Raw genomic sequence first — 12,735 nt, 5'->3', positions numbered from 1 at the left:
ATACCTTGATTAAACAGTATGTTGATTATACACGTATTTTTGTTTGATTGTTTTTATGTTTGTGTTTGACGTATTACAAATACGTTCATAATCGTGTGTTTGTGTTATTGTTTTCTTGCTTTATTTAAGCATATTTAAATTTTTAAACTCTGCGGAGAAAAAAGAAAAGAGGGGCGGGGTGAGGCCAGTGACAGCTGGCCAGTGACAGCCGGCCGGCCCGGGCCAGGCGCCGGCCGCACCGGGAGCCCGAGAGTTGGCCGCACCGGGAGGCGAGCACCGGGAGGACCGGCCGCACCGGCCTGACGTGAAAAATATTCAAACGGGCGGAAGGTGTCACGGGACCCAACATCCGGTTTCCAAAATACTAACTGATATGAATGTGTTCAGAACATTTCTGACCACATCCAAACATCTTTACTGTACCAGTACGTTGTGTTTGACTTATTACAATATTTTTGTAAGACCAGTACAGTTAAGATGTTTGGATGTGGTCAGAAATGTTCTGAACACATTCATATCAGTTAGTATTTTGAAAACCGGATGTTGGGTCCCGTGACTCCTTCCGCCCGTTTGAATATTTTTCACGTCAGATTCTGCACTTGATGTGACCACAGAGATCCGAGTGTCTGCTGATGATCGCAGTGGTTTACTGCACTAGATGGAGTTTATCACACACTTTGGGCTGCATTCACAAACAACCCGACTCAGAGAAGACCGGAGCCGGCGCGAAGGAGGCTGTTACAGACGGCCTGACGGCGACGCCAAGCGTCTGAAGACCGAGCCCCGGTGCGGCCGGTGTTCCGGTGCGGCCGGTCCTCCCGGTGCTCGCCTCCCGGTGCGGCCGACTCTAGGGCTCCCGGTGCAGCCGGCGCCCGGCCCGGGCCGGCCAGCTAACACTGGCCGGCTTCTCACTGGCCTCATCCCGCCCCTCTTTTCTTTTTTCTCCGCAGAGTTTAAAAATTAAAATATGCTTAAATAAAGCAAGAAAACAATAACACAAACACACGACTATAAACGTATTTGTAATACGTCAAACACAAACATAAAAACAATAAAACAAAAATATGTGTATAATCAACATTCGTGTTTAATCAACCTATACGTGTATAATCAACGTATGTGTAATACGTCAAACAAAAACATAATCAAGGAGGAGATACGTTTCTGATCAAACGTAATTGGAAATGCGTATTAGTTCTGGGGGAACGTAATTTTTAGGAGACAGGGTTGGCTGTAGAACACCTAGGTCAGCCCTAGGGTCCCCTAATTAACCTAGGGTTGATGAGGATCTCAGTGTCTCTGTATTTTGGCTACACTGTTTATTACAGACTAGCTACAACCCTTTAGATAGAATTTCCAAAATGCAAGAATGTCTGTAATATGATGCATAAGGGGTTAACTCTCAAGCTATATGGATAATATGTTTCTGATTGTGTTACATTATAGTGAACATACAGGAGTGGCTACATGCTGTTAAGTCTGAATGCTTGAATGGCAGGTGGTTCAGCGGTCAGTGTGTCACAGAGATGGACGCTGGTTTCTGAAGCTGCTGCAGGCCGAGACCGACCGTATGGAGGGCTGGTGTCGACAGATGGAGCTCGACCAACGGGACAATGACCTGCCTGAAGATGGTATGACTAAGTTTGTTTTGTTCGTCATGTCCAGGGTTCAAGGACGTACGTTGCTACATCGGAGAGACCTCATTTTATTTGCCCTCAAATCTGGCAGTAGTACATTATTCTCTGCTGGCAGAAAACTAAATTAAAAGTGAAGTAAATTAGGAAAAAGTAAGCAGTGGTTCCCAACCCTTTTTATTATGACCTCTTCACATGAAGAAATGTCTCAGTACAGAGTGACTGTCTATACACCTATTCAAAATGTCTTTTAATTTCCGATCCCAATAAAGTTTCCGTGGAGGATATAGACACAGAGTTTCAAAACTAGCTTTGAATAAAATGAAGTCTTAAAGTGACAGTTCACCCAGAAATTCATTTGTTTCCTCTTACCTGTAGTGCTAAATATCAATCTAGATTGTTTTAGTGTGAGTTGCAGAGTGCTGGAGATATCAACCGTAAAGATGTCTGCCACACTACTATTTTCTTTCCGCCAAACTACACCAACTACCACTGAGCACACTTCCTCCTTTGCAGTGATACATACGGTTGGCGGGTTTAGTCCGGTAGAAAGAAAATAGTGCCTAAAACACAGCAAGGTCTGTGGAGTATCTTGAGTTTTTTCAGATATATTGTTTGACACTTTGAGCTCATAATAGTTCCATCATATGGGAAAGAAGTGTAATGTATGCAGAGGTCCTGCTCCAGGAAGAGGAGAGGAAGGGGGGAGATTTATTGGGAACAGGTGCTGCACCTAACGCGGTGGTCACTCCTCAGCTGTTTTCCCAGTGATCCTGGAGTAAATAATAATACTCACCAATTTAGGAATAATGCCTCGGCCTTTTATCTCACCCCGCAGTTTGATCGTTAGGATTTTTTTATGATATTATGGGTTTTCTCTAGGGTGTTTTTCAGTTAATGCTGTAGGCTCTCACGATAGGCTGTAACTCGTCTCAACCCTTATCAAGTGAGTACGTATAACGTCTATACAATCTAACTGCCTATTTTGAACACTCACATTTTAGACACACTTCACAGTTTTCGACCAGGGTTCTTACCTTTTTTTTCAGTCTCTAAACAACTGGCAGATCTCAGTCTAGTCTCCAAGAGTCTAGGAAATCTGAAGTCTTCTGATATCAGAAGTGTCATGCAATCTCTCTTGTCCTAGGGTAGAGATGTTTGTCTGAAAATGTGATGTTTCTCCTCTTTTGGTAACTAAGTTTATTAAGTCCAGTTTTCCAAGGAACTGGTGGATTCCTTATCCAGATACAGAGATCTGGGGAAGTCCGCAGTCTCCAGTCAGGATAGCTGTTAAATACACACAGAAGCAGTCTGCTCCTACTCTTCTGCACGTGTCAGGATTACATCATGCATCCTACAGCCATTCAGACCAGTGGAAGTTTGTTACCTAATATGGCTATTCAAAAAACACATCCTTTAACACAGGATTGGTTACATATTGCCCCTTATAATGTTGTATGCAGGTTACAGTGTACACAAGTATACTTTTAGACTTTTCATTCACCCTACAATCATTCAACATAAGACAGACATCTCTACCCTAGGACAAGCTCCCACGGTAAAAGACGGCTCAACTTCTTTTGTCACTTGCCTAGTCAAAAACAAATAATTGCACCAAAGGAATCCTTAGTTCACACGCTGCTCATCAGCACGTGGAAGAGCTAAAACACGTTTAGAACGGTCCATTTTCTGGAGCACAGATGGATGTACTGTTGGTTCGTCTCGTTCTAAACTCTGTGTCTTTGCTCGCAGTCCTCGGGAAGATGCGGAGTGCTGTAGGAAGTGCTCAGCTGCTGATGTCCCAGAAGTTCCAACAGTTCAGGGAGCTGTGTGAGGAGAATCTGGTGAGTACATGCAGTCAGTGTGAGTCATTTACATTAATGGGACACCTCTCACTTTTTGTGTGATGGACTTTTGCACAGACTAAGGTTTGATTTACAAACGCATGTTCTCGGTTTCTTGGATTACTTTTCATGTCCTTTACCCATTTACTTTTCCTGCTTTCTCCTCCAAGTTGTCTTCCTTTGTATTTCCTCAACCTTATTCAGGCATGAAAATCCCTCACCTTTCGGCGAAATTCGCCGTTTTGAAACCAAAATATGTCATCCACGTGAATCACGTAGATCCGAAGAGTTTTTGTTTTTTATGGGGGGGGTCAACTGTCCGCCGTTTCTGAGATTGGAGTGGGACACGGAAAAAAAACTGAGGTCGTGATCATCTTAGCAATAGAAGATCTTTGACGTCGCGAGTCTTGGCCAATCAGCGTTAAGATGTCTACAGCGGCTTCATTTCCCTCCCACCAGTTTTTTAATGGCAAACTAGTCAGCTTGCTAACACGTTAGCTAACGTTGTTGGAGAGACAGCGAGTGAGATTACTGGCAGCGGAGAGTCCGTGGCAGCGTGTGACGTCATCCAGGAGAGCGGCGAGTCAGCGGCACTGCAGTTCTACCTACCGACACCTCACTACATATAAGGAGAGGACAATGGAGATTTTATCCAACTTTTATTTTAATAAAAAAAACGAAATGAGTTTCCTCTGTAGGGTGGCCGGGCTCCTGTTTATATTTAAGGGTTTAAGATCTACGTGTAGGAAAAAGTGTATCCTCCAGTTAATTATAATCTATAGAGTTATGCGGTTATAATCACTGTCACACAGAGAGAGGTGTGCATGTTCAGGTTTACCTGGTGGAAACATTATTCAGTGTTCTAGACTAACAGTGACGTCTCCTCAAAGTAAAGTGGTATAACAGTATGACATAATATGGTCAAATAAAAAGGCTGGTACATTATACATATTATGGCATATAAGTGTAATATTATGAAGTGAAATGTAGTAGTATCAAAACAATATTCAGGATAGTATAGCAGTATTGCATATTGTAAGTATTAAGTCTACAAAATATATATATATACACACACACACACACACACACACACACACACACACACACTACCGTACCGGGTCACTTAGAAATTTCCTTATTTTTCAAAGAAAAGCACTGTTTTTTTCAATGAAGATAACATTAAATTAATCAGTAATACACTATACATTGTTAATGTGGTAAATGACTATTCTAGGTGGAAATGTCTGGTTTTTAATGAAATATCTACATAGGTGTATAGAGGCCCATTTCCAGCAACTATCACTCAGTGTTCTAATGGTACATTGTGTTTGTTCATCGCATAGAAGACTAATGGAGGATTAGAAAACCCTTGTGCAATTATGTTAGCACAACTTAAAACAGTTATGCTGGAAAGAGAAGCTTTACAACTGGCCTTCCTATGCATAGCATCACATGTGTGGGTTCATTATACTCTCAATATGGCCAGAAAAAGAGAACTTTCATGTGAAACTCGCCAGTCTGTTCTTGTTCTTAGAAATGAAGATTATTCCATGAAAGAAATTGCTGAACATTTGTCTGGGTGACCCCAAACCTTTGCACGGTAGTGTATTTATGTATGTATATATATATATATATATATATATATATATATATATATATATATATATATATATATATATATATATATATATATATATATATGTATATATATATATATATATGTATATATATATATATATATATATATATATATATATATATACATATATGTATATATATATATATATATATATATATATATATATATATATATATATATACATATATATATATATATATATATATATATATATGTACACACACTTGGGTATTGACAAAAGAAGAATTAAAACCCATAATGATCATAGTTTGTCAGCTTCTCGACGAGTGACGCTGTTCGGCACTGACTCGCCCGTCACTGCCCCCCCTCGTGTCACCTTTTTCACCCCTCATGAGTTTGCAGGTCTGACTGTAAATGTTAGACCCAGTGACAGCATGAAATGGCTTGCATAATACTTAGTAAGGAGGCCATAATAATTTTTGACTCATGGCTGAAGTTAAGTTTCTCCAGCTCTCCCCAGGTTGGCAAAAAAAGCATCTCAAAATGCATCAGATTGATGCTTTAAAATATGGAATATTAAAAATGTTCTTACGGGGGAGCTTGCCCCCGGACCCCCCTAGAGGGGTAATATCCTTCTCACTTTTTTCACCCTGACCCGTTTTCATGCATGCTTATTATCTTCACAATGACCTGATACGTATTTATGCTTTTGACATTTTTAGCCTCCAGGTATAAAGTATATGGGAACCCTAAGAAGCAGGAGTCCGATAAAAACAATTTCTATGCACTCAAAAACAGGAGTGACCCGAGATATTCAACTATCAACGGCTTGATCGAAGCAGCCTGCTTCAATTTTGTTTTACTCATCTTCCTGTGGGCTTCCATAGGAACACGGAATCTCTCTAAAAGGTCATCCAAATTCAAATATCTCAACAACTACTGCATGGATTGTCATGACATTTCGTAGAGATATTCATGACTTCTATTGCCATCAGGTCAGATTTTCAATTTGTTGGAGTTAATAACATGTAGTACTTTACTAGACTGTTAATACTAAAGGAAAACACATTTTTAGCACTGACATGGTAAAAGACCAAAGGTTCCTTCTGATATCTAATATATTATAATAAGTGTAATAGAATCAAATTATAATATAATTATAATGTTGATGGATATCTTTCTTGAGTTTCGTAAAGTGTAAAATAAGATTAGAGAATTGGAGTTAATCCTTCCGAATCATTTTTGATGGCAGAGAAATATCTTCATCATCATCATCATCATCAAAGAATGCTCACTGGGTAAAATCCACCAATGCTATCTTGTATGTGCTACTGTTAATATAGTGTTAGAAGAAGAAATAAACCTATTATTGTTGTTCGGATAAACAATGTTTAAATGAATAGCTGGTGACATTTCCCCCACAAAAATTAGTGTGGTCTTATTTCTCAAGAAACAGACTTAATGAAACAGACTAACCAACCCAATAAATGGATGCAACGAGTAGGGCGGGTCATGACCTCGCCATAGACGGAAAAAAGAATGGGAAGGTCTCATCATATCATTCTGCGTAATATTTGCAGTGAGAGTTTATGTTTTTGGAACAATGGGCCTTCCAAACAACGGACTATTATTTCTGGGACAAGTGGGTTTTGGGTCCAATGGGACGTTTTTGGGATTATTGGGGTTTGAACAATGAGCAGTCCTGGGTTTTCTCTTCAGCTATATAAATGTTTTGAGCAATAGGAACTACATCCAATAGAATACAAGGCAGTAATACACATTTAATAAAAAAAACTATCACACCATGACCTCTGACCAGTAATTAAATATTTATTCATCTTTTTCAATATATTTTATATTGTTTTTTGGTACACATTCTGGAGCACTTTGGTCTTCTCTATACATTTAATTTAAGATGACGTATTGTGTAAAACAGTGTTATCCCTTTTTCTCTTCCCTGGGTTTTGTATTTGATTCTACTTCTTCCCACCTTCCCCTTCTCCGATGTTATAGAACCCCAACGCCCACCCCCGTCCTGTGGCCTCAGACCTGGCCGGTTTTTGGGATATGCTCCAGCTGTCGATCGAGAACATAAGCCTCAAGTTTGATGAGCTTCACCAGATCAGAGCCAACAACTGGAGACCCCTGGATCCCCCTGAACGAAAGGTACCCTTATACACTGACATTTGGTGTCTTGAGCCCCCTTCAGACATACACTTGTTTACGTTAATCTGATTGCAATTGAAAGTTTTACGGCAAATCTGAACAAGCACCCAGAGCACTTTATGTAAATCAGTCCCAATTTACCGTTGTGTCATTCAACAATCAAGTCACGTAAAAACGACCTTCCCATACAGCAAAACTGCATCGCCAAATACACTTTGAGGAAACGTATTTTCTCCCGAAAGCGGTCAGGGATGGATGGATGGATGAATAAATGGCTCAAACACAAAGCTGTCACCCAGGAGAAACTAAAAGTTAACAATGACTCATTTTACTGTGCTCAAACATACGTAGGTGCTAAATGGACTGTACTTGTAGAGCTTTCCTAGTCTTCCAACAACTCAACAAGCTGTAACACTACATGTCATCATTCACCCATTCATACACTGATGGCACAGCCCACAATTTGCAATTTGGGGTTAAGTGACTTGCCCAAGGACACATTGACATGGATCGACCTGCCAATTTTCCTATTGATGGATAACCCACTCTACCACTGAGCCACACTCACCCAAATTAAGCAACATATGCACTTACTTTAAGCCAAACTGCAATGTTTTACGGAACCTATCCAAGAAGCTTTGTTGCTTAAACCTGATATTTTGTTGCATTTGGTTTCAATTCATTTGTTTAAAACTGTGACCATGAAACAGTTCCTTTGAAACGCAGTTGAGAATGCAGTTTGATTGTAAGGGAACATCATTTTTAGGAGTCAGCATTGCATTCAATGCTTGTGTACTGTTGGACATCATGAAGCGAGCAGCATGATTTACTCTCCGATGATGTTACATAAGGAGTGAGTGATGTGAAAATGTATCAGTGGGTTCACTGTGAGAAGAGAGGTGAGCTTGCGATGGTCATTAATCAAAGCTTCAACAGGAAGATCAACTTTCAAGTTCTTCAGTGACGCAGCCTGCAGGAGAACAGCGAGTGCTCTTGATCCTCTTTATCATCACATTTATTTCATCTTTCTCGGTTCTCTCTCTCTCTCACACCAGGTGCTAAATATCGCACCCACATTGTGGCTCTTTCTGTAAATGTCCTCTAATGTCTGAATGAAGTCATTCGGGACATTAAGGTGAAAAACATCTTTGTCTGCATGACATAAAGCCACCACGTAGATGAAGCCAACGCTGTTACATAAAACTGCTTTTAGACCAAAGTCAACAACCCAGAGGGAACCGTGGTGAAATATTTAGTCGGCGGTAACCTTTGTCTTTAACTTAGAGCTTTTGAGATTCAAAAACCAGCCGATGTCACACGTTTCAGACTGCTGCTGTCACCTGCGTCTACAACCCCCCCAATCAAAATACAGCTTGAGATGAAGGAACACACTGACCTGATGCCACGTTGTAATCACCTAAAGACAAACTGTACAGTCCATGTAGCTTGCTCTGTTGTGTTTTGCAAAACCTGCGATGATGTGAGTTGATGACATGTCTCTGCTTCCCTATTTCATTTTCATTGTTGATGGTTGATCACCAGACACATGTTGCACTATAGAGCAAGCCTCTAAATAGAGATCAGAGTGTAACACAATATTATTAGTGTGGCATAGTGTGTAGGGGCCTTTACATTTATATATATATATAAATAAATATATATATATATATATATATATATATATATATATATATATATACATTAGTGCTGTCATATTAGCGCGTTATTAGTGCGTTATAAGTGCGTTATTAACAGCGTTATTAACGGCATTAACGCAAACCAATTTTACAAACCAGTTAACGCATTTTAATTTTTTTTGTTTTTTCTCGCGAGCACCACGCCGGATGTAGCTCAACCGGAAGTAAAACAATCGGCACACCGTTTGGGCTCGGAAGCTAGGCTAACGTTACGGTTTGAAATGAATGAATGGTGAGCGCAATACGGCAAAATGAATGATAAGACGCTAATGAATGGAAAGTTTACTTTCAAAAAGTTGTCAGATGGTTCGCTTGACAAGACCAAAGTGGTATGTGCCATTTGTCATTGTGAACTGAGCTATCATCGTAGCCTATCCAGTCTGAAACCACTGAGACCACTTGATGGCCAAGCACACAGCTGATGCTAACTCTGCGCCCCCTCGTCATAGCCAGACAAGAATGGATGACTTCGGACAGAAACACATGGATACCACAATTATTAATTAATTGCGATTAATCGCGAGTTAACTATGACATAAATGCAATTAATCGCGATTAAATATTTTAATCGTTTGACAGCACTAATATATATATATATATATATATATATATATATATATATATATATATATATATATATATATATATATACATATACAAGCTCCAGATGTTTTATCTCCAAGACCTTTTCTAAAGCAGAGTCTGGACACACCTGTGCTTCTTGGATGGAAACCTTCCATGTTTGTTTGACATGCAGATGGTAATGCCCAGTGGGAAAAATAAAGTTGGTCCATCATTGAGCGAGAGCCCTGCAGCCGTGAAACGGGCTGCAATGTAATCCTTTGGTGCAATTCCGCTCACTCAATCTAGGTTGTTTTAGCAACATAAATCAGCTAAATATTCAACCATGACATTAAAGATTTTTTAGATAACACTAAGCTCCACTTTCTGTACTCAAACTCCAACAACACCACCACTCCTCTCTCCAAGTCTCACTCCACTGCAACAAGTAACATCTTGCGAGATTTCAGAACGGGAATTACCTGCTTTCTCTCCAATGTCCATCAGGGGGCGACTCCTCTGGCTGTATTGAAGTCTATGAGAAAATCTCTACTTCTCTCTTGATTTATTCCCTCAGTAAACATTGTAAACATGAGTTCATGTTTCAATCTCTAGTTTCAAGACTTCTTCAATACAGCATGATGTTCATTTAGTAAATGATGGTCCATTTAGAGTCAAACAGACCATAAAGCAGGGTCTAGTTTTGGACAGGTCTACCTTGTGATTGACAGGCCGCCATTGTCCATGTTTTCGTCTTCGAACTTTAACCCTTTCCCAATTTGTTGTCAGTCCATGACAGATAATTGGGACATTTTGGTTGCCAATAAATGTCTTCTTCGGGTTCTGTTTTATTTAGCTCCACCCTTGCCAAACTTAAGGCTTGAAAGCGACAGTCCACAAACCAATGAGTAACGTCACAGTGACCACGGCCACATCTTCTTATATGCAGTCTAAAGTTTAGACACAATAGCAATTAATTTACCAACAATGTTATATCTCTGTAATAATAATCTGAGCCTTTTAATGGATGTACAAGGATTACATTGCAGCCCATTTCGTAGCGTTCTCACTTAACACTGGACCAACTACCAAAAGCTGTTGTCCACTAAGACAGAAAAACATGGGAAAAGAAGTTCCAGATTGGAAGAAATTGTGAAGTTACCATTTAAAGTAGTGACCGCAGTCCTTCTGAATTACAAAAGCTTTCATCCATGTTGCAAAAGAACACACAATTAAAAGGCAGCTTAGGCTTGCATCGCATCTCTTTTAAACAGCTTGTAGCTCGGTGAAATAACCATCTACACATACATTCCCACGACAGACGCAGAGAAGGCCTTGTTGTTAATCTTGCGGTGCATGGTTGTCTGCCTTGGTCTCTGTGCTGATACAGATGCTCTGCATATCTTCAAGTGTATCTGTAAATCTCTTCCAGCTGTCCTCTGCCTGCCCCGTTGCTCTCTTCCAGCAGTCTCTGTGGTGGCTTTGCATCATTGTGAATACTGACTCTGCTGGCTTCCTCATCCGCTCTCATTGTTGTCTTTTTCTTTCTTTGTGCTTTTTTTTTGTGTCGACAGTGAAGGCGCTCGCAAACAGCCACGCATCTATCAGCATAACTGCAATGCCAACAACACCACGGGGCCTTGACACCTCTGGGCCTCCGTAGCTCCATCATGTCTGTCTTTTCCATCCATCTGCCCATGCTTCCTTCCTCCTGCCCTTCCTCCCCTCTGCCGCCTGCAGCCGCCTCACCGTGTGTGGCTTTTTTATGTGTGTGTTGGACGGGAGGGAGAGTGGCTAAGATTCTTGGATCAAATTAGAGATGTGCATAACACTGAAACACCAACAAAGAAAACAACAGGGATTTAGGAGGCAAATTAAACTAAATGTGTTAAAACACCAACAAAAAGGCACATTTGCTACACATTTGCTACTGACAAATTTTGTTTCAGTAGAAAGACAAAAGACATGATGTGTTCTGCTTAGCAGAGAAATTGGTCCCATGTACAGCTCATGAAAATATAAAATAGGTGCAGAAACAGACCTTTGTCACAGGAAACTCTCACAAACAATGCAGTATATTTATGTTTTCTTATACTAGAATATTATACTAGAACCTACCTATCTTGCATGCATATGGATATGGGTCACAGCCATAGATAGATAGATTATTGTACAACAAAGTTAATATAATAGCGGAAAAGGAAGAAATGTGCAAGGCAACACATGCAGGACAAGAAAGATTCCAGAGTAGCTGCACCGAGTTATACGGAGTGTCTGATTCATCTCACCTCTTCTTCACTTACACACACAAACAAATGCAGAGGCTTCTACAAGCCACTACAGATGCATTAGAGATGGCAGCTACTCTGTGCATCACAGATACACACACACACACACACACGTCTGTCTTTTTCCTGAAATGTTCTCCACCTACCTCCCTCCCTCCCTACCGTCCTCTCCCCACCAGGAGAGGAGGCTCCCACCTCCGGTGCCAAAAAAGCCGCCCAAGGGCCCCCACCACCACCCCCCTCTGGCCAGAGACCGCTCGCTGGAGAGCTCGGAGAAACAGCGGCAGGAGGCCAGGAGGCGCCTCATGGCCGCCAAGAGGGCGGCGTCCGTGCGGCAAAACTCGGCCACGGAGAGCGCGGACAGCATCGAGATTTACATCCCCGAGGCTCAGACGAGGCTATGAGGACACTCCCGGGGACACGCACAGGGTTGACACGCAAACATGGGGAACACCACGCCACACGAACACAACGATGTACGGTCGTCCACACCAAGGTGGAGGGGTGTAACCAAATACCAATACGTTTAGCTTTTGGAGTGATATTCTTCCAGGTCATAACTCATCAACACACAGACGTCACACACATGCCCTTTACAGCAGTGTCTCTAGCTCCAATATTAAGATGGTGCTCCATATTGTCTCATAATCATCAGATCCAGACTTTTTATTTATGGTCAGTTTCAAGCATATTAGTTGCGCAGAGCAGAATCAAAGCTGACTGTTGTTCCACAGGTGTTATTTTTTACTTCACAATCAGATATCAATTAATAGTAAAGATACTGAGAAGCGTCTCAAATGTGTGTCAAGCTGTCTCAATTTTAACAGACATTTCAAATGTAGTTTATTTTAATCTGGACCTCTTCCCATTGCACACACACTCCCTTTTAAAAAGTGTAATGAGGCCCCATGAGTTTTTTTTGTCACCTCCTGTTGTAAATACATC

The 12,735-nt window shown here is 40.8% G+C and overlaps 1 protein-coding gene across 1 annotated transcript in view; it reads left to right on the top strand.

Moving 5' to 3' along the window:
* LOC306747753 (disks large-associated protein 1-like) overlaps window positions 1–12,194 on the top strand; it is a gene marked incomplete at both ends in the record, with an annotated part of 65,758 nt that extends 53,564 nt beyond the window's left edge. The window contains 4 exons of the mRNA XM_079230845.1: window positions 1,499–1,631; window positions 3,387–3,478; window positions 7,092–7,238; window positions 11,970–12,194. Of these exons, the coding sequence (XP_079086971.1) occupies window positions 1,499–1,631; window positions 3,387–3,478; window positions 7,092–7,238; window positions 11,970–12,194 (597 nt within the window). The remainder of the gene's footprint in view (window positions 1–1,498; window positions 1,632–3,386; window positions 3,479–7,091; window positions 7,239–11,969) is intronic.
* Window positions 12,195–12,735: the final 541 nt, after the last annotated feature.

Source organism: Taurulus bubalis (genome assembly GCF_910589615.1).
Source record: "Taurulus bubalis genome assembly, chromosome: 1".
NCBI lineage: Eukaryota > Metazoa > Chordata > Actinopteri > Perciformes > Cottidae > Taurulus > Taurulus bubalis.
This window is presented reverse-complemented; position numbering and strand designations above follow the sequence as displayed.